The sequence below is a fragment of the Gadus chalcogrammus genome, chromosome 4 (assembly GCF_026213295.1).
Source record: "Gadus chalcogrammus isolate NIFS_2021 chromosome 4, NIFS_Gcha_1.0, whole genome shotgun sequence".
NCBI classification, from domain to species: Eukaryota; Metazoa; Chordata; class Actinopteri; order Gadiformes; family Gadidae; genus Gadus; species Gadus chalcogrammus.
In genome coordinates, this window is record NC_079415.1 from 5,544,139 (window position 1) to 5,567,708 (window position 23,570).

The window sequence follows — 23,570 nt, forward strand, 5'->3', positions numbered from 1 at the left end:
TTTTAATATAATATAATTCAGCATTTACTACATTTGCTTTAGTAGAAGAAGAGAATGGTAGGCTTTCAATGGAAAAAATCGGTGACATTTTGAATGTTTTATTTGAGTTGACTTTTAAATGGTGTAAAATGCGCTGAAATCGTTATAGGAACGGCCGTCCCTAAAATGTAAATATACAATTCTACTCAAATAAAAGGTTAAAAATTTCACCGATCTTTTGGATAGATGGATTAAACGGTTCCACCACAACATGTCTAAACACACACACAAAACACACAACCTTACTGCCAGTTTGGCAAAACGGCGAGCAAACCGGAAAAGCGAGCCCCCCTCTCGGGAAGACGGATTGGTAAAGTCTCAATCCCGCAGGCGCGCCCCCGCTCCAGAGGTTCCTATGCGCGCGGCCAGTTGCCAGGGTTTCCGCGCGCGCGCCACAGTCGCCACGGAACCGCGCGCCCCAGTCACCGCGCCGCTGTGTAGTAGCAGCAGCGCGAGCAGCAGCGTCGGTTAGATATGGCGGCGGACCCGCACCCCGACTGGCTCGCCCGCCTGCCGTCTTCGTGGAGTTACGGAGTGACTCGGGACGGACGGATATTCTTCATCAAGTAAATATCTCTCGGATAGCAGCGCATGGATGTGTATTGGCTCTTCTTTCGATCATTTTTTCCCCCTCCATTTTGGTTCACCTTCTTCCTCCCCCTCCGTTTCTTTACCAACAGCGAAGAAGCCAAAAGTACAACCTGGCTGCATCCCGTTACCGGAGAGGCCGTCATCACCGGCCACCGGAACACGCCAGGTAACCACCGCGGTGGAGCCCAGAACCCCCGCGGTCACACACGCCTCCTCCTGGGGTCGTTTTCCTGACGAACCGGCAGGGAACGGGAGACTTTGCACTCCGAAACGCGAGAAGACGAAACAATGTTGGCGCTCTGCAGCAGCAACAGCCTCCTCTGCCGCGCGCAGCGCGCGGGCTCATTTGGAGCGGTAGCTCGCGGTCGCAAAGTGAGCGTGTGAGCCATCGATCAGAGGAGCTCGGGCCGATCAGCGTGCGGTGAGGAGCCCGAGCCGATCAGAGGACCGCTCGCGCAAAGATAGCGATCAGAAGAGCCTGCGTTCGCAGAGCCATCGATCAGAGGAGTCCCGCGCGCAGCGCGCGCGGTGCTCCTCTGATCGATAGATCGCGGTCACTTTGCGACACACTTTTAAAAGTTCCGTCACGTAGCGGGCTAGGTGTAGCCGGCCTCACCGCGCATGACCCGCCCGCGGTGACATCTGACACGGTTCTCCTCGGCGTCTTCTCAATGGGTCGCCGCCCACGCTGATGTTGTGACAGCTCGAGATGCGTTGTCTGGTCGCATCGTTTGATTGGGAAAAAAATAGCTTTTTGTGTTATTGAGCCCCCCAATGGCGCCTTTGGGGTCCCTTCTCCGTGCAGGACCGATATTCTGCAAAGGCGAATCGTAAAAACACACACACAACACAACGATAGCAGAGCGAGATACGCGGGTGTAACGCAATCAGCTCGCACCATCTCTGCATGCAAAAAAAGGGTTCCAGCCCGTTTAGATGGAGAGAGGATTGAGTCCCGTTCATAATGTGGGAAACACACATCATCCTACTACGGATAAAGACACACAAGGTGTGTGTGTGTGTGTGTGTGTGTGTGTGTGTGTGTGTGTGTGTGTGTGTGTGTGTGTGTGTGTGTGTGTGTGTGTGTGTGTGTGTGTGTGTGTGTGTGTGTGTGTGTGTGTGTGTGTGTCCGCAGCTATCAGCGTCGCATCGGTCAACAGCTGCTTATGTTTTTGCTTCTCGTTGGCGTTTTTTTCTTCCTTTTTCTCACAGCGCACATTTTGTCTCCCCCTCCCTCCCTCCCTTCTGCCCCCTGCCTCTCGCAGATCTACCGACGGGATGGGAGGAAGGATACACGTTCGAGGGCGCGCGCTGCTTCATCAAGTGAGTGAATCTTAATGAGATGGGGGGGGGGGGGGCGGTCGTGTGGGAGCCCCTCACTTGGTCTCTGTCTCTGCCTCAGAGAGCTCGCTTTGTTTGGATCGCGAGCCCAGTGATTTCCCCTTGTCACACAAATCATGTGGCACACGTGCACAGATACACATGCACTTGCGCCCACACACACGCACAGACCTAGCCCTTCCCGGACACACACTACACCTGTGTGCTGCTGCCACTAAAGGAAAGCCATGCCCAGCCTCAACTCCTCTCTGCACTCTCTCTGGTCGCTGCCACTGTCTCTCTCTAGCTCTTTCTGTCTTTTCCACTCTCTCTCTCTCTCTCTCTCTCTCTCTCTCTCTCTCTCTCTCTCTCTCTCTCTCTCTCTCTCTCTCTCTCTCTCTCTCTCTCTCTCTCTCTCTCTCTCTCTCAGGGGAGGGAGGGAGGGAGGTTGGCTGCCAGGAGGACATTAGTTTAGACTGTGACTCAACCTGCGCCGAACAGGCTCTACTTGTTAACGTGTGTGTGTGTGCGAGAGAGAGAGACAGTCTCTGTGTGTGACAGAGCTTCTGTAGATTTATCGGCGCCAGCTTCTTGTGTACGTTTAAATTTTGTGGACCTGTGTGACTACAAAAAATGCCCTGCAGCACACACTCACAAACAAACACTCACTCACAAACATCTTCACCACAAACTCACACTAACGCAACGCACAGACTTGAAACAACATAATATCGCCTTTTAGGTGATTTATTTTGATAGCTTCTCCACTTTGTTGGTTTTTTATCAGTGGCCATTTTAAGACTAGAGACCGACACATATGGCGGGCTAATATAGCCGTTCTATAAATAGCCTCGAACCACTGCTCCATGCACCACTGTGCACAAACACGCGCACACACAGTCATATAGCTCCGCCGATAAAAGCACCACACTACGTTTTCCCCAAGTTGAGGAACTGCAATGTTGGCAAGTAGATTCGGTCTCTTCGCAGCTGCACGGCGACCTTAAATCAATCAGTGTCACCAATGCACGACGGGCCTATCTTTGCATCATTGATATGATCTGGTAGTCATGCACATGCAACAGATGCACGCCTCCTGTATTTATGGAAAGGTATTCCAGATCACAGCCATCCACAATACGCATCCTAATGCTGCTGTAGAGCGATCGTATCCTTGTCAGACACGGACATAAACCGCACTAATGATGGGGACTGCGTGTTGTCCAAAAAGCAAAAAAGCCAGCGATGCCTCATCCGGTCGTTGCGTAACGGCTTCTCTTGACCACAATGAGCCGCGTTGGACTCCAGCAACAACCGCTGTCTTGTGTGCAGGAGAATGTGGGGAGGCCAGCATTCTGCACAATCTCCTCGCAGCCTTTTGCATTCCTCCCAAATACCTCGCTGGTCAGCCGCAGCTCCGCTCTGCACAGGCAGGGCCCTCTTCCTCAGTCTGGGAGAGCGTTCGGCCCGCCCTGCCCTTCTCTGCAGCCTCCTCTGGGTCGGAGAGGGGTTCACGACCTTTGACCTCAGAGACCCTACTTCCCCCCCCCCCCCTCCTGTTTCAAGGCGTTTTGGTGCAGCTGCGGCGGCATGTGGCTCAGTTGCTAGTTCGATCCCCTGCTCCTCCTAGCTGAGTGTAGAAGGGTCCTTGAGCAAGACACCTCACCCCTGACTGCTCCAGCCGAGGCTGGCTGTTGCCTTGCATGGTTGACACCGCCGTCGGTGTGTGAATGTGTGCATGATGAACGGATGAATCTTGGGCAATAGCACTGTATAAATGCACTGTATAAATGCAGTCGATTTGCCATTGCTGCCTCTACGCTGGGGCTCTGCACCTAGTTCAGAGTGTTCTTGTTCCTTGGCGTTGTGAGAGATTTGCATGCTCTGGGTTTGTATAGAGATTTCGAAAATTTTCACTGTGAAACGTGCTCAACGCTTTCACCCTTTGACCGCAGATGACCTGCCCTTCTCCATGAGAACCGGCCCTTCTAGTGAGCCCCACACTCACAGCTGAATGGAGGTCTGTGTGAGTGTGTTGCATGAGGAGGTAATTACAATCTAGACGGTATTAAACCCTGTCCTCGTGCCGGTTGAGGCAGTACTACAGCGTCATGCCCTTCAAGGTCAACATCGGACCGCGTCCTTGTTTGTCTGACCTCACCGGTCCAGACAACCATCCCGTAATGAGCTTGGCAGGGAGTGATGTCATCGAGAGCTCGGAGGGAAACATCACACTCGGCATCTTTTCTAAGACACCTAGTTTAAAAAAAAAAAAAACTGCCTGCAAATATTGACTCGGATTGCACCGGAAAAATAGCTGGTCAATATTTTCGCGATGCGGAGTAGATGTTGCAGACTGCGAGATTTTCCCAGCTCGTGTATGAGGCGGGCCCCTGGAGTGCGTTTGAATAGAAAGTAGCTGAGTGTGACGGTTCATCTCCGGGGCCCGGAGCTAGGGAGGAGCGGACGGGGGGAAGCTAGTTTGGGCTGTTGATGAGTGGTAGCATCGTGTTCGTTTGTCTCTTGTCCTACATTGGTTACTGGAGTAATCGCATTGTTATGTAGCCGTTTTTAAAGAGGCTGTCCGGAGCCTGGTTAGCTTAGCATCTCCTCAGCTGTTTTGTTGCTCGGAACATGGCACGGGGACTCGCCTGGCCGTAGTCACAGATCAGGTTTTAGATTTGAGATCCCCCCCCCCCCCCCCCCCCCCCCCCCGATGTGAATCACATGTTGTGATGAGCTACAGGGATGTTATGAACATGTTATTCACACATCGTGACGACTGACGAGTAACAGCGATGTGATTCACATGTTGTGATGAGCTACAGGTATGTTATCCACATGTTGTGATTCTATTCACATGTTTTGATGTTATTCACATGTGGTGATGAGCATTTGAGGGATGTTATTCACAAGTTGTGATGAGCTATAGGGTTGTTATTCAAGTTATGAGCGTGTCTGATTGGAGTTGACGGCTGAAAGAAACTTTTACCTTTTATTCTGTGTGTGTGTGTGTGTGTGTGTGTGTGTGTGTGTGTGTGTGTGTGTGTGTGTGTGTGTGTGTGTCTGTGTGAGAGAGAGCCCACTGCAGAGTGTGTGTGTGTGCGTGCGTGCGTGCGAGTGCAGTGATCCTCAACAGAAGGTCCTGCTCTGCTGACACTTAAGTCTCCGCCTGACTGAACCCAAACCTGAACCCCGACTTCTCTCCTTTTCTCTCCCCTCCCATCGCCTCCGGTTTCAGTGCTTGTTTTTATTCTCTTCTGTTTTTCTTGTCTGATCCTTCTCCTCTCCTCCCCTTCGTCTCCCTTCTCCCCCCTCCCCTCCGTCTCCTCTTCCTCCTCTCCCCTCAATCTCTCCTCTTCCTCTCCTCTCCCCCACTCCTCTGTCTCTCCTCTCCACCACTCCCTCCCCCCCCTCCTTTTCCCCCTCCTCTCCCCCTTCCTCTCCATCGCTTCTCTCTCCCCCCCCCCCTCCCTCTTCCTCCTCCTCTCCTCCTCCTCCTCCCCCTGTCTTGTGACATCATCCTCATCATCTTCCTCATCAGTGGGCTGGCCGGCTCCCAGAGGCCACAACCTGATCCCGCTAACGCATCAGAGCCCTGAGACGGCAATCCTGGCCGACACATACTTGGCCCCGCCTCCTCCCCCCCAACACGGACACACACGCGCGTACGCACAGACACACACACTGGCGCCCCCCCCATTCATCAACCGCTTGGCTTGTGTTATTGTGGCTCAGCAGTTCTAATTCACGCTGCTCTGGCTGGGTCCTACTCAGACCCAGCTGATGCACGTACACAGATACACACACACACACACACACAAACGCGCGCACACCCACAAACACTCCTTGACATCACTGTGATAGAGGATGCTCTCTGACGTTTCTTGTGGGACGGTTCTGTTATGTCGAAACACGCGTTGATGACAGGCGTCCTGCCGCGCTGGCTGACGATCCGGTTCTGTGGCTTTTGTAGGATGGGTTCAGACGAGATCTGAGTTCAGACGTTTGACTGTTATTTGAGTGTCGCTAACTGCTGGTGTTAAGTGTTTGTCGCTAGGATTCTTGTCAATTTGTCCACCGTCCCTTTTTGACAACCGGCAATTTACAGTTTTAAACAAATTCTTGTCTGTTGTCGGACAGCCTTACCCAATTCCTAACAGCGTGATGTATTTCACAATTTAGAGAAGTATGTTCAATTAAATGAACAGAATCAGAATCGCTTTTTGGGTAAATCTTGAAACATGGCCTGACATTTGGACAGCTGGCCTGTTGCTCAGTAGGTGGAGCAGGCTGGCTGGTAATCGGAAGGTTGCTAGTTCGATCCCCGGCTCCTCCTAGCTCAGTGTCGAGGTGTCCCTGAGCAAGACGCCTCACCCTGACTGACCCCGACGTGCTGGCCGTCTGTCGCCTCGCATGGCTGACACCGCCGTGAATGTGTGCATTAATGGTTGAATGGTAACATTGTAAAGCGCATTGAGCGGCGACTGGTTAGAAAAGCGCTGTATTAATGCAGTCCATTTACCATTGTGGTGGTGGGTGAGGGTGGAGCGTCGGGAGCCTGGGGTGGAGGTGGTGGTGAGGGTGGAGGCTGGCGAAATCAATTTAGACGCGCTGCAGACGTCCTTCCTGAAACCTGATTTATGAAGAAGGAAAGAAGGAAAACAACACCGAAGGCTATCGATCAATAACCCCGGACCGCGGCCCGCCAGCCGGCCTTATCCCCTGGCACCAGAGGAGCACATGGGGGCAGACATTCAACTGGCTCCGCGGCTTTATTTATAGGGAAATCAATAAACAAAAAGAAACAGAGACACACCTCCAGTGAAACATATGCTAGTTGCCATGGCTACGGGGCGTCGCATGATCTATGAGTCCCGGTTACCCCCACAAACCGTCACACGCAGGCCGCTGTCCACGCATGCTCTGGCCCTGGGTTTGTATAGTCTAGGGTTTTTTGCTCAAGGATGCCATGTCAGTCTAGCCGGCACGTGCAAATTAGTGAACCGGCAACCCTCCAGTTTCAGATGACCCACTCAGCCTAGAACCTAGAACCTAGAGCCATGTGACTCATCACAACACACACACCAGTTGCCCATGCATTTGAAGTGGTGTGCTGTCGTGCAGTCCACAGCAAGGGAGCATATGAGCAAACGTATATGAGCCAGCGTTTGCTAACTAACATCAGGATGCCTATGAGGCTGCCCTGCTGATCGTGTGTTAACGTATGCTAACTAACAAGTTGCATGCAACGGGACACGAATGATGCCGCCCTCCTGTTACTGTGCTAACTAGTAGCTTGACAGAGGGGGGGGGGGGTTAGAAAATGACACGTCCAGCAGTGTGTCTGCGCGTGTTTGTCAGTTGTGATTGCTGTGTTTTGGGTTGGAGACTCCACCACTAAAGTGGGTCATTGTCTGGGTGGGGCCGTTGTAATGATATATTGTTCCCTTCTCAAGACACTGTAGAAGGACTCGAGTCCTTCCACACCACAGTGTGGAAGGACTCGAGCCGGCCGCTCTCCGTTCCCCGTCTTAAATGGGACACCCGTTTTTAAAGCGTGTCAATGTTTAATGAAGTTCTTAATTATTGAACACATCACACATCACGTCTGCAGCGTCTGGGCGGCGACACCAAAGTGGCAGACAGGCCATTATGCAACATATGACTTCGTTCACGTCCGTTATTTATGACTCATGAACCTGTTGAAGCTGACTAAGAGAGCGCTACACCGGTCGATGTTCTGATCGGGACCTCGTATGAGAACCTGGGAAGGAGCTGGAGAAGGAGTTTAATGAGGAATGGCTGATTGTGTCAAGCTGTGTGGAGACAGGAGGACGGAGTCGTTTATCACTTGTGTTTACTGTGATGCTGACATGACGATGATGTCAGCCGGATTCATTTGAAGGGCTGAGCGTACGCATAAGGCTTCTACACACCCACCAACACACAATTATACACACGCACACGATTATACATATACACACGCACACGCACAACCACACACACACACAGACACATACACACAATGATAAACACACACATAGACATACACACACACACACACACACACACACACACACACACACACACACACACACACACACACACACACACACACACACACACACACACACACACACACAGCTGCTGTTTGCTAACAAACTTAATCCCCTCGTGTGTGTTGTTCAAAACATCAAACCCAAACTTAAAATAGTAATGTTGTGGTAATACATCACCATTATCTATTGATGGAAGAAACTTTCCTCCCTAGATATTTAAACAACATTGCATGCATTTTCGTGGATAAAATATTCACAAGATATTGTAATCCCTTTGCCTTGGGTCTTCATTTGTTCAGAACATCCACACACACACACACACACACACACACACACACACACACACACACACACACACACTCTTACACACACTGACTGAATAAAGGAAAGCTGACAGATCTAGGATACTTTGTGAGTAATGAGTCATTAACTACCCTCTCCTCTGATTGGCTCTGTGATGAGTGTTGTCACCGATTCAACAACTTAAATGAGTGACCTTCTGTGGCAATAATTCTAGAGAACTTACAGTATTATAAACCATTCGTGAACAAAAAACTCATTTTGAAGTAGACCGACCCGTGACCAAATTATGGAAAGCGTACAAAATAAATGTCACAACAAAATCTTATTTCTAGAACAGCACTAGTGATATTGGCCCAGAAGTGCGCTGGGTGAATTTATTCTTAACTGTGATAAGCTTCAACATGTTGCAGTTTTGTTGATGGGGATAAGTGGGGGATGCTGTGTGCTTCATATGCTAACACACAGGTTTAGCATATCCAGGTGTCAGTTTAAGTAATTACACTCGTTTGAAACAGAGTGGAGCTGAATAAAAAAATGCCACTTAAAATAAAATGTATATATTTTAAACTTTACTCTTTATATCTTTCGAGAGCTACTCTTTTTTGGAATTGGGTCATCGTGTGATCAGTCTGTTTACTTCCAAACACAATTTGGTTTCCTCAGTTTCATATTATTCTATTATCTCTTCCAGCCCTGGTTTAGAAAAAGCAGCAGTTGTTATGGTTTGGATTTGACTGTTTGATCAACTTCCTCAGTGTGTGAGCCAAAGGTGACATCACCCCCCCCACCCCTCCTCCTCCCTCCCTGTGTGTCTCCCTGATGGGTGTGTTTGTCTGTCTGTCTGTCTGTCTGAGGTCGGCTCTCACTTCACCTGAGCCCTTCTGAAAACAGTGGAGCTGGCCACCAAACGAGTTAGTCGGCTCCTAGCCCGCTCTCATAGCTATCAGGTCAATTACCAGTGGTTAACCCCTGACTGACGAGTCAACCACTAGTTTGGGTCCGGACACCCAGGAAAACGGGCCGTAAATGTTGGGTGTAGAAAGCCTGTTGAGAGGAATGCTCGTTAGCGCAACAAAGGGGTGGATCCAGCGGGCATAGCATTAACACGGACCTACACAGCCGGGCTTTCACTGGTGTCTGAACCAGGAAGAGATCAGTACACAAACGCACGCAGCATTATCCATGCCTCGAATTCACCTCCCCGTGACTCCTCCCTCCAGCCGTCTGCCAACAGGAACGGCTTTGACCTGTGATTGGCCCTGATACTTCCTCCTCATGAACAGCGTTGACCTGGGATTGGCCCTGATACGTCCTCCTCAGGAACGTTGACCTTTGATTGGCCCTGCTGATGAATTTTAATGTAAATTTGTGTCTCCTAATGCTTGTGAGGGCCTTTGATTGGCCCTCACAAGCATTAGGAGACACAAATTTACATTAAAATTCATCAGCAGACGCTATAATTTGAAGAGATTTACAATATGTTCTTTTGTCAGAAGAAAGAGAAACAACAATATATCGCTGTCGGTACAGTAAGGATGTTCATAGAACCAAGTGGCAAGCACTAACAATAGCTAGGTGAACCCATTCCCTGTATACAACACAGATAGCTAGGCTAAGATGCTACAGCGAGCTAAGTACTATTTTTAAGTGTCAGGAAGTACAACATACAATAAGTGCGTACATTAAGAGTCAGGACATACAACATGTAATAAGTGCGTACAATCAGTGCGTAAGAGGGTTGTGGGGTTGTGATGGGACAGTTGAGACGTTCTCCCCGTCTGAGTGCGTGAGAACAAAAGTCTAGGAGAGTGTTTGAGACTGTTTTTCTAACCCAGCTGCAGAGGGGGCGTTCTCCACGTTCAACCTAGATTACCTCACCATGGGACCCGGTGCGGGACAGAAGCTCTCAGAACTATTAAGTCACGAGTGTGGCTCGTTCATCACCGTTGGTTAAGGAGCAAAGGTTGTCACTCTGCCGTCTTGTGACGCGTCAAAAGGCCTCCCCCCCGTGACATCGGACGACAGGGGGAATTAAGACTAGATGTCCCCGTCTGTCTCTGTCTCCGGCTGGCTGCCCTGTGTGTCCACTGTGTAGCGCGCTCTGTCTCTGGAGTGGCTGAATATTGATGAGGGGTGTAATCAAGCAACGGCACACACACACACACACAGACAAAAACACACACACACACACACACACACACACACACACACACACACACACACACACACACACACACACAGTGTCAAATGTCTCGGGGATTATGGATTGAAAGTAAGACAACAAACGTCTTCTTTGAGCCAACTTTTGTGCTCTCTGAAGTCAGAAGCACATATTGACTGAGCACAGCGCAGCCGTGCGTGAGACACACTCCCCCCGCAACCGGGACGGCCAGCCCTCAAACCGACGCTCCGTCTAATTACTCACAGATCAGCAGATCCTCTTCTGCAAAGACCCCTTCTGACTCACTCTGACGGGGCTGGCAGGCTGCACTGCTTCAGTGTCTCTCGCCCCCCTCGCCCTCTCTCGCTCTGATGTATTGACAAATGCTCTGATTCTACAGTCATGAGTTATGAGGGAGACATTTGGACCGGAGACGAGTCCCGCCTTTTTAGCACGCTTGTGTTAACTGTGGTCCTGACATGATGACGTCCTCCAGATTCATTTGAGGGGCTGAACTGCTGCGCGCGCACGCACGCACGCACGCACGCACGCACACACACACACACACACACACACACACACACACACACACACACACACACACACACACACACACACACACACACACACACACACACACACACACACACACACACACACACACACACACACACACACACGACCACTCTGGCTAGCTTCTTGTTTAAGGAGGTCCCCTCTGTCCACGTCAGGTTCCAGTGTTTCTAACTATTGATAATAGCTCAACATAGTTTTTTCCGAAGCCTATGTCTTTTACTGAAATAAAGTGCATTCTGGAGCAGTGGGTGACTGGTCGTGGAATAATACCGTCTGGGATCTGAGACAATGAACAGGAAAGGCTTAACACATTTCTTACTCTCATTTTCTTCAACTCAATAGGCAGATCCGTCGATTAATAACCAACTCCCCCCCCAGTGCCCCCCCATAGAAGGTGTGAATACAAATGTGGGATTATACTTCTGCATCGAGCGTGGCTCTCGCTCCATCGGTGTTGTATTGATGGGTCGCGTCCTGACGGTCCTCTCACTTTCTTATCGTCACCGAGAGCGTGGAGACTCACGTTGTTGCCACGGCAGCTATTCCACACAGGGGTATGAATGAAGCTTGACTGTGGAAACCACCCAGCTGGATAAGGATATTATAAGATTCACCTTGGCTCACGTCTACATTAGAAGACATTGAGCTAACATGGCCGCTGTGTTGGTATTCCTGTAAAAACACAGAAGGCATAGAGCTAACATGGCCGCTGGATTGGTATTCCTGTGAAGACATGGAGCTAACGTGGCCTCTCGGTCGGTATTCCTGTGAAGAGAGTCTTATCTTGCTCTGAAATCCCCTTTTTACCACCACTTTATTCACAGGTGACAAAGCAAACAACAGACTATACCGAACAACACCGGCTGCAGACAGTACAGGCAAATAAAACAATGACCTTTGCAGCGAATGTGCATCTGTGTAAAGTCAGCAGGTCAGAACTATGCTGCAGAACAACTACAAAACCTCATGTTGTTGCTTATGTCGGAGAGCTACCAGCGTGACGGAATCTTAATATGGAGCTGGATCTTCAGCTGACCTCTTTGTGTTTCTGTGTGTGTGTGTGTGTCTGTGTGTGTGTGTGGGTGTTCATGTGTGTCTCTGTGTGCGTCTGCATGTGTGTCTGTGTGTTTTTGTTATCTCTGCACCTTTTTATATTCATGTGCTATGCCTCAGTATCTCTTCCCCGTTTACTCTCCCTCTCCTCCCCTCTGTCTCTCTCCTGGTATTCTCTGTGTGCTTAGTGTTAGTTTCTCTCATGTGCTCTCATTCATTCTCCTACACTTCGGCGGCTGGCCTGATGTGTGCCGTACCCAACGAGCCCTTTTACGACTCATTTAGGGTTTGAAAAGCTTATCTCTGCTGCCATTCTTCCATCCTTCTTGCGTTCTACAGGCATTCTGCCGAGCCAATGGAAAGCAGGGGCAGTCGTGTTATCAAAACAAAGATTAAAACATTTGCATCGTCACGTTGGCCACTCCTGAGATCATTCATTGGTAAACACTATTTTGTGACTCAATGGATTTTATTACAGGGAAAAACAGCCAAATATGTTCTTCCCAGATCTGGTGTTGGGATGTGACCGTGCTCCATAGGGAAGCGGCCGTTCCGCTGGCGGGCTGCGGAGTAAATCAGACGTCAGGGACGGGGATGGAGGAGGGGGATGACTTTGAATGACCTCTCCTGGGGAACACCATTCGTTATACTCAGCATCCGAGGTGGAGCGGAAGAAGACGTGTGTGTGTGTGTGTGTGTGTGTGTGTGTGTGTGTGTGTGTTCCGGGGGTGTTTAATGTCTGTGTGTGTGTGTGTCGGGGGTGTTTACTGTGTGTTAGCCAGTGTGATGTGTTCCCATCCCCCCCCAAAATTCATCTGAGATTAATTTATCTCGCTCTCTCCCTCCACACCTCTCTCAACCACTAGTGTGTGCGTGTGTGTATGCATGTCCAAGCGTTTCTGCGTGTGTGTGTGTGTGTCCTGTCCAAGTGTGCAGTCCGGTATCCCTGTAGACAAATAAGAAGGCAAATTGATTCTTCTGTGAATCATGAGAGACGGCGAGTGTGGAAGCTAATGTCTGCCAGACCCGTGCGCGTCTCACACTTTAGCTTCTTCCTAAGCGGCTATGCTAACCTTAAGCGTTGCTAATGTAATGAATTTTCTCGAGTGTCTCTGGGGTCTGACGCAGCAGTTCTCTCGACCCCAGCGCCCGATTCAGCTTTGCACACACGTATGTGCCCGTACTGGATGTGTGTGCTCGTAAATTAAAGCGTTGATGATATAAAGCCGATGCAGACGTCCACAGGAAGTGAGATCACAGGTTCCCAGAGGAAGTCCACATCGTCTGTTTCCTCTCCGACCGTCCTTGCGAGCGTCTAGAGAGCCCATTGCTGTAATCACCGGTCAGCCCAGGGCACGCATGCACGCACACACGCATGCAAACGCATACACGCACGCACGCATACGCACAACTGCATTGTTCAGTTGATGCTGTGTGCGTATTGGCGGTTGTCGTTCAGCCAAGAAACACAGATTAACGCCAAAACACACACAAATTGGACTTTATGTACGCACTTATTGTATGGTATACGTCCTTGCACTTTAAAATAGTACTTAGCTATCTTTGATGTATATGGGGAATGGGTTACCGATATATTGTTGTTTCTCTTTCTTCTGACAAAAGTACTTATTGTCAGTCGCTTCAGATCGAAACGTCTGCTCAATGCCCTGACTGTAAATATGGGTTTCTTCATGATAACCGTCAAATTGAATCCCCATCCATCACTTTAGACACCTCTCTCTCACACACACACACACACACACACACACACACACACACACACACACACACACACACACACACACACACACACACACACACACACACACACACACACAGTGTAACAGACCCACCTGTCCTCCAAAGTGAGTGATCAGAGTCTGCTGCATCACACGCTGTGAACCTCAGTGTTCTCTGTTGTCCTGCTGAGAGGTATCAAACCGTACGTCCAGACGCGGTTACGACCGCCTGGACACACCGCCCGAGACTCACCGGCCGATCGGCCATCAATCTCCCCGTTCAATAAATACGCCGCGTGTTTAGCGACCGCTGTGCCGCCGCCGCCGCCGCCGTGCGGGCCGGTGTAATGGAAGCTTGAGATATTGATCAGACACGCGAGCAGTGAGACGTGGCCGTTGTTTTACTGCAGGGATTTAACTAGGCCTGCATAGAGGAGAGATACAGACATCTAGGAGGGGGGGGGGGGGGGGGGGGGGGGAATACACACACACACACACACACACACACACACACACACACACACACACACACACACACACACACCCTTAGATGTATACAAGGACAAGGAAACACTCTTACACACACCTGCACCGGCTCCACGCAGACACACACACTGTCACATAAAGAAACAAACACATGGTCTAGTTTGCCAGCATTTCCGAATATAACAATATTACCACTTTGTCAAATTGCCTGGGTTAACGACACAATGAACGCACGTCAAATAACACGGAAAATATAATATTTTCCTTGTACCTCTGTGTAGCCCCACCCATCCAACCAACCTCTTCCCCCTCTCCTTCAATCATTCTTCTCTCTCTTTCCATCCACCTCTCCGTTTCCTGTCTCTCTCTCTCCCTCCAACCTCTGTTCACCTCTCCTCTCCCTCTCTCTGCCCCTCTCCTCTCAGTTCATCATCCTCTCCACGCCCACCCTGTTCCCCCTCTCCCTCCACCCTCTCCCCCCTCCTCGTCCCTGGGTCTCCGGTCCAGAGTGCCCTGGCCTGGTTGCCGGCGGCCCTACGCTGCTCCAGTCAGGGTGATTGGTAGCGCTACAACACACGTAGCCGCAAGGCCAGGTGTGATTAATGCGGCGCCGGGCTCCGCTGGTTCTGGAAGGAGCCGGACTTTACTGCTGCGTAGGCTATTACTCTCCCGCTCTGCCATCTGCTGTGTCTGCTCTCACTCCCCCTCCCTCTTACCGCCCCGGTGTACTTTAAAACGACACCGCAATGTCGTGTTCGTGGAACCGGCTGTGGGCAGGCGGGTCCGGGCGGCATGTGGCTCTGGAGGCGGAGCGGGCTTGGCTGGTCACCGGAGGGTTGCTAGTTCGATTACCTTCGCCGCCTCCTAGCGCGGTGTCGAGGTGCCCCTGAGCAGGACACCTCACCCCGACTGCTCTCGACGAGCTGGCTGTCGCCTTGCATGGCTGACTCCGCCGTCGGTCTGTGAATGGGTGATTGTTGGGCAATATTGTAAGGCGCTTTGAGCGGCCACTGGTTAGAAAAGCATCGTATAAGAACAGGAGCTGCTTGACTTAACCCTAACCCTAACACCGCCGCCTCCCGGGAGTTTTACAACCAGGGTCCTGCCGGAGCAGGAGGCTAACAGATGAGCCACTACGAGGTGGATGGCCTTGGGAGACACTCTGTCTCTCTCTCTCTCTCTCTGTCTCTCCCTCTTCTGTCGCTTTCTCTCTGTCTCTGTCTCCTTCCTTTTTCTCACTCTCTCTTTCTCTTTCTCCCTTTGTCTCTGGCTCGCTATCTCCATATCTCTCCATCTATTGATCTCCTTCCATTCCTTCTCTTCTGTTCCTGTTATCCCTTCTGTGTCCTGTCTTTAACCTCTCAACTCATTAAGATTTTGCTCATTCACTGTCTTTCTATTGTCTCGTTCTCTCTCTGCCTCTCTCCTCTCCTCCCTCTCTCTTCCTCATTTTCCTTCTTTCTCTCTCTCTCTCTCTCTGTCTCTCTGTCTCTCTGTCTCTCTATTCTCTCTCTTCTCTTTCTCTGTATCCTCTCTCCCTCCCTCTCAATCCTAGAGCTCATCTCCCATATGAGGATAAAGAGCAGACCGATAGGTAATCTACTCGCCAGGCTGCCCAGGATTACAGTGATCTGTGATCCGGAGTGTATCTGTATGCATGAGTGTTATGCCAAGCCGCTATAACATTCACTCAGTCCAATACTGGCTCTGTCAACACGCTAATGTTCACAATCTGCTTTCTGGAAAATGAGAGTTCTAGCCTACCAATCCTCATGTGTGTGCGGTATGTTTGCGTGTGTGGGTGTGTTAGTGTGTATCCTTCCGCGTGTGTGTTTGAGAGAGACAGCGTGCGTGTGTGAGTGAGAGTGTATGTGTGTGTTTGCGTGTGTGTTTGTATGTTTGCGTGCGTGTGTGTCTGTGTGTGTGTGTGTGTCTCCATTTGCTTGCCAACCCCTCCTCCCCCAAAGAAAAGCCCTCTCATAAACGGATGATGAAGTGGAAACAGATTTCCGAAGGTGGACCCGCTTATTGGATGGAGAGGCCTGGGGGGGGGGGGTCTGGTTGTGGTTCTGAGAGCAATGAGAGGGCTGTCTGTACGGGGTGAGATCACACCGGGATGTGTATGCCTGGCTCGGGCTGGGAAGGAGGTGGGGGGGGGGGCTGGGTGTGAAGGCAGCTTCTGTGCGGAGTCCTGGAATCAAACACGGAGCGAGACCAGGATGGAAAACATGGTCCCAGTATCAGGCATTTTAGTTGGAACAACATCCCTTACTATGTGTGTGTGTCTGTGTGTGTGCGTGAGTGTGTGTGTGTGTGTGTGTGTGTGTGTATGTTTGTGGTCAGTCGAAGAAACACCTACACAGACACTTACCTATCATCTCTCTAACCCCAGCCACACAACCCAATCCTTCTCTCTCCTCTCTCCTCTCCTCTCCTCTCCTCTCCTCTCCTCTCCTCTCCTCTCCTCTCCTCTCCTCTCCTCTCCTCTCCTCTCCTCTCCTCTCTCCCGACCCACCTACCTACTCTGTTACCACTTTGTGTGTGTGTGTGTGTGTTTTTGCTGGTGAGTCTCTGTACATCCACACATGACATGAGAAAAGCCTGTACTGTGTGTCTGTCTTCTCTACGTCACACTAGTCACGCAATGACAACGCAGACGCGTGCTGCGTCGCATCGACGCAAGGTTGCAATTTTTGGGAGGCGCACGTCAGGCCCTTGGGTTGGACGCAAGGAGGGTCCACAAGGACGTAATTGTTCCGTAAACCCCCTTGCGTTGCGTCGATGTGGAACCATAAGCCTTTACTCTTGAGGGTTCTTTAGGTGTTTTTGGTTTATTTCCTTAAAGCTTGTTTGAATATTTTTCTGCTCTCCCTTTAAATGCAACCCACGAGCTGAGCAGCGCTGGTTTCCAGTCCAACAGATCTATGTTTATATTGATGGAGGGAACGGCTGTGGGCGGCGGATTATACTTCCATGGACATGCACGCATAAACACAAACACACCACACACACGCAACATTATACACACACATATACACATACATACATACACACACACATACATACATACGTACCTACATACATTACATGCATACATATACACACACACACCATACATAGACTATATATACACACACACACACACACACACACACACACACACACACACACACACACACACACACACACACACACACACACACACACACACACACACACACATTATGCACGTACGCACAAACACACCACACAAACCTACATTATACACATACGCCCACGTACACAAACACACATACGCACACTTGACAGCCCGGAGATTTGAGGCTGAAAAGCCTTGTTTGTGTTTTATTGTGAATGCACTGAATGTATGCACATGCCTATACTTTGAATTCCTACACTCCTGCAGGTGGTATAACAGCATCCACACCGACTGTATCTCCTGGTCGTCCTCACAGGCGCTAGCCTTCACAGTTAGCATAGCGGCCGTGCTCCATTAAACCTTTTAACGCAACAGAGCTAATGCTAGCTGGGGTTGTTAACTCTAATTAATTGTCTCTCTCTCGCTCGCTCTTTCTCTCTCTCGACCCAATGTTTCTCTCTCTCTCTCTCTCTCTCTCTCTCGCTCTCGCTCTCGCTCTCTCTCTCGACCCCAGGTTTGCTCTAAATCCATGTCCTCATTACAGTCCTCATTGAAGTCGTGATTATGATGCACCAAAGTGAGAGTATTAATAATATGCTGAGGGAGGCAATTACAGAGATGGCTGTTGATACATCAAATTAACTGGTCAGTGCTCTCGAATTCAGGGTGTTAACGCTGGACTCAGTGGTCCCAGTGCAGATGCAGAGGAATGGGGACCTGTGGATGAGAAGACTGAGATCTCCCTCTTCACCCCCACCCTACAACTCCTCCAACCCCCCCCCCCCCCTCCTCTCTTCTTCTTTCTCTTATCTACTTATATCTCCCAGCTGATAGATGTTTTTATACCTCTGCCTTCCTCTTTTGATAGCATCCCTTATCTCTCACTCTCTCTATCTCTGTCTCTCTCGCTCAAGCTCTTGGTCCCTCTCTCTCTCTCTCTCTCTCTCTCCCTCTCTCACTGACTGACTGACTCACTCCCCCTGATCATCTTGTCTGCGTCCGCACGAGAGCGTTTTGATTGAAGACATAGCCCCCCCATAACTGGTTCTCCAGGTGAACCCTCCCAACACCTCAGTACCCAGTGGGAGGTTTGATGGACCCACTGCACCATGCCGGAGGTGACCGGGGCTGGAGGCAATGAGAGAGGGAGGAGGGAGGAAGGGAGGGAAGAAGGGAGGGAGGGAGGGAGGAGACCTGAGAGGGAGGGGAGGGGGGACTGACTTCGGGACCACAGGAGGACGTTTGTGTGAGATAAAACGTTTTTTTGTAGAAGGTAGAGAGGTTTTGAGGTCAGTTGAGAGGGAGGGGGAGGAGGAGAGGGAAGGAGGGAAGGGAAGAGAGTATGTTTTAGTATTCCATCCATAAGGAGAAGCTGTAGCTGACAGCTTACACAAAGTTCAGCACCAATCACACACAGAAACTCAGCTTGAGAAAACATACACGCATACACATACGGACCTCAGGGCGGCGCAGAAATATACACACAGAAATCCATACACCCACGAATGTACACAAAGACCAACAGGGACGCACACAGTCGCATACCACATGCGCACAAGCACACTCAGAGGAGCCGACAGTGAATTGTAAACACTGCGACTTAAGGAACTCAGCTCTGCGTTCCTCCATCTCGCTGTGGAACGCAGGCGGTTTCCAGGCCTCCCTCTATTCACGACTGGCTCTACGGGGAGCTCTCACTGCTGCCACTACTGCTCACACACGCTAGCCTTCACAGTAGGCAAAGCGGCCGCGCTCAGATAAAGCTTTTAACTCGACAGAGCTAATGCTAGCTGGGGTTGTTAACTCTAATTAATCGTCTTGGCTCCCTCTCTCTCGCTCTCTCTGTCTCGAACCTAGGTTTTTCTCTCTCCAAGTTTTTTCTCTCTCGAACCAAGGTTTTTCTCTCTTCAAGGTTTTTCTCTCTCTGGAACAAAGGTTTTTCTCTCTCAAACCAAGTTTTCTCTCTCTCTCTCTCTCTCGCTCTCTCGCTCTCTAAATGTGTCTGCACACAGATTCATGGGAGTATGGTGAGTGTGAGTGTTTGTGTGGGTCGGTGTGTTTTCTGGGTGTGTGTGTTTGACTGTGTGACAATGTGTTTGCATTCTTCGTCACTGTGTTTACTGTGCATAAGGGGAGCGTTGGCTGGTGTGGTGGAGCTGGCTGCCAGGCAGGCCTCCCTGGTGTACCCAGAGCCAGACCGCTGATGCACACCTCCAGTGCTTCGGTTACTGCAAGCTAGCGAATCAGCAGTCACCAAGCCAGCATAAGGCAGGGGGCTGGAACCCCCACATTATACCCCCAGCTCCTCCTGACTGGTGCTTTAAGTGAACCCCAGTGTTGAGATTCAGCATCCTAAAGAGCGCCACAAAGATTTCCCGTTAATGCCTGTGTGTTTAAATCACTGCAGACTGCGTCCGACACATTGGGCATAGGATTCGTGGCACTACAGTCGAGAGAGGGAGCCGTAGACGCTCGGGTCGTCTTTGTTCGCAGTAAAAACTACTTTCAGAATCACTGTTACAATAGTGAAGGGGTACATCCACTACTCAGAGTACAACGTTAAATGCATGTCATACCTTTGTGATTCACGGCTGTACTTGCTCTGAAAAGCATCTCAGCATGAGGGAACTGCACCACCTTGGTGTTGGTCTCTATACAGTCCAAGAGGCTGTGGGCCTGTGTGGTGCTACAGGTTCACGGGTGGTAGGAACTGGGGAAACTGATCGCATACAAACACCAGCCCTGTCCCAATACCTACCGTCCCTGCGGTTGTTACGGTTAGCCCCCCCCCCTACTGTTCTTAGCCCTCCCTTAGCCCTTAGCCCAGTACGGGCTGGGTGCCCTGGCTCTGAGGAGGGGGTCAAGCCGTCCCGGTCAGCCATCTGTTGGAGGGCTTCCAGATGCGGACTGTCTGTGTTTTACCTGGAAGTGCATCTCTGACTCGATCTGCATCCCCACTGTTCAGCTGTGTCTCTGTGTGCGGTGCGTCGTCAGCGAGAGCTACTGAGCAATGCAGTATGCAGAAATGCTTAGACTTAAATGGTGCCTTCTGTCCTTGCTTACGGTCGTACCCGCGTTGGGGGGGGGCGCAGCTTCTTACAGCCAGCCGGTACCGCAAAGGCAACCTGTGATGTCACAACCTGTATCTAGGGGAATGGGGAAAGGTGTGTGTGTGTGTGTGTGTGTGTGTGTGTGTGTGTGTGTGTGTGTGTGTGTGTGTGTGTGTGTGTGTGTGTGTGTGTGTGTGTGTGTGTGTGTGTGTGTGTGTGTGTGTGTGTGTGTGTGAGCTTTTCCCCGTTGCCCTTTTTCTGATCTTTACTCCTTGTACACATTGTGTACTTTCTATTGGTACTGTTGCGACATTTTTGTGCAGATGTGTGAGTTGCGTAGAGAAATGCACCCAGTGTGGGCTGGACCCGTGGGACAGTGCCATGCTCAGGGGCAACACGATGAGGCACAAAGAGCAGCAGTACCAGCGTACGCTGATAGAGGCCGAGGATCTTCATATGATCTCGAGGAGGTTCTGAGAAATGGGAAATTGGAACATTTACAGCAAAATGTTGGAACTGGTTTGGACCAGAGCCTTATGAACGCGTGTGTCTCATTAAAAGCCCAAACCGGGGACTGTCTGAAATATAATAAATAATGTGATGAAATTCCATCCCCCCCCTCCACCCAGAGGAAAAAAACAACCCTCCCTCCCAAAGTGTGTCGAGGTTCAACCTTTTAGGAGGACGATTCGCTAAGTAAGCATTCTTCAAATCCAGTCTGACCTTCTGCTGAACTTTTGAGGGTCACCCGAGGGGAGCTTTGAAGGCCTGGGAGAACGTCTTCAGAGGCCGCTGTGTTCCAGACGCTTCTCCCTGTGACACGGGGACCGTGGCGCCGCGGGGACCACGTCTTCAGAGAACTGACGCAGCCGGGAAGCTCATAGTTACACCTCCTCCATGGCATTCATTTACAAAGTCTCTCCATCTCCCCATCCTCTGTGTTTGTGTGTGTGTGTTTGTGTGTGTGTGTGTGTCCAAGGGCACAAGTAGAACATCACTATATTTAGTTTGGTAGCTAAGAGTCACCTGACAGAAGCTACCCCCAGGGAAATGATTCACACACACACACAGACACACACACACACACACACACACACACACACACACACACACACACACACACACACACACACACACACACACACACACACACACACACACACACACACACACATATAAACACACACATACATACACATACATAAACACACACACACACACACACACACACACACACACACACACACACACACACACACACACACACACACACACACACACACACACACACACACACACACACACTGCTCCATCTACAAAGTGAATTAATTCCCCGACGTACCCCGGTGGATTCGGAGACGCGGGGAGCGTCATTCATTAGTTAGTAGAAGCGATCCATGATAAATGACGACTCTTTACTCCGACTGAGCATCACAAGCTGGACGGCCTCATATGAGACGACACGGCCAGTTACTGTACGCTTCCACGGACCCACCCAGTAGCTTGTGTTAGCACGCTACTGTATGCTAGCAAGGAACCACACAGTAGCTTGTGTTAGCACGCTACTGTATGCTAACACGGACCCACAAAGTAGCTTTTGTTAGTGCGCCCAGCTGTACGATAGCTTGTGTTAATACGCCCAGCTACTGTACGCTAGTACGAACCCAAACCGTAGCTTGCGTTAACACGTCCAGCTACTGTATGCTAGCTTGTGTTAACATGCCCAGCTATTGTACGCTAGCTTAGGCTAACAAGCCTTAGCTACTGTACTCTAGTACCCACACATTAGCTTGTGTTAACATGCTTCTGTACGCCAGCCCAGCTAGTGTACACTGGCACGGAGCCATAAACTAGATTGTGTTAGCGCGCCCAGCTACAGTACGCTAGCCCAGCTACTGTACGCTAGCATGGACCAAAATAGTAGCTTGTTTTCAGCCAGTACCAGTACAAAATGTTTCCTCATTTGCCTAATGAAGATGGATGGGTCTCTCATCATGTACACAGTCAGGCGCGCATGTCTGCTCTGTTCAAGTACATTCTATCTCACTCAATTTGGATCAAATGCATCCTTTTGAAGTCGTGCTGAAATATAACAACAAATCATTGACTTGATATAAACATATTTGGGAACAACATTTCTTACTGCCTAGAAATGTTCAAGAACATTGTGTATTTATGTATCTGAATGTGTAACTAGTACCACTGTAAATTGCTCTGAATTCTGTCAGTGCAGAATAAACATCTCTGTACAAACAGGAGCTGATTACTAGAGCAGTCATACAGCTGCAGAAGGTCAACCTTCCTGTCTCTACACCAGGGGGAGGGGTCTGGGTCAGGGGGCGTGTCCAAGGGGGACCGGCCTGAAATGTGATTGGTCGTCCCGAGGGTCACCCCGGCTCAATGGGTTTTGAACTTGTCATTCAAAATCAGAAACAGAAGGGGCGTTTACACAATGCTGCACAATGTATCTTTGATAAGTTTCTTTGTTTTTATTGTCCTAGTTTGTTGCCTGTTTATCAGATGTACACACATCCATGCACGCGCACGCACACGCGCACACACACACGCACACGCACACACACACTCCGCCCCACACAGCTAGCGATAGCTGCTTGACGAAGCTGTTCTGAGCCTCGGCGATGAACTCCTAGCTCTCTCTCTCGCTCTCTGTCAAGAGGTGAGAAGGTCAGGGAAGACAGTGAAGTCAGGGAAGGTGAGGGAGTGAGGTGTGGTCATGACACCCTCTCTCAGCTCTCAGTTCTCAGACGGTGAAGGCCTCATGGAGGAGGACAGGCCGGATGGACACATTCACTAGCGGACGGACGGCCTGTAGCGGTGGTCTCTGAGCAGCCAGCTGGGGTCAGAGCGCTCGCTGAGTTGCGTAAAGGCCCCTGAAACCCACGAGGTCCCGGGGCCCGCGGGTGTTGTTCAGGCCGAGGTACGGCGAGGTGAGGCGCGGCTCTGGGCCTTGTGTGTTTCATCTCGTGAGAGGAAGGAGGACAGACCGGCGGCCTGTGAAGCTCTCGCCGTGAAGTCAGGCGAAACAAAAAT

The 23,570-nt window shown here is 50.4% G+C and overlaps 1 protein-coding gene across 1 annotated transcript in view; it reads left to right on the plus strand.

The window, feature by feature from the left end:
- Positions 1-463: 463 nt before the first annotated feature.
- LOC130380641 (pleckstrin homology domain-containing family A member 5-like) overlaps positions 464-23,570 on the plus strand; it is a 30,788-nt gene continuing 7,681 nt past the window's right edge. Inside the window, exons 1-3 of the mRNA XM_056587905.1 lie at positions 464-605; positions 720-796; positions 1,896-1,953. Of these exons, the coding sequence (XP_056443880.1) occupies positions 514-605; positions 720-796; positions 1,896-1,953 (227 nt within the window). The 5' untranslated portion in view covers positions 464-513. The remainder of the gene's footprint in view (positions 606-719; positions 797-1,895; positions 1,954-23,570) is intronic.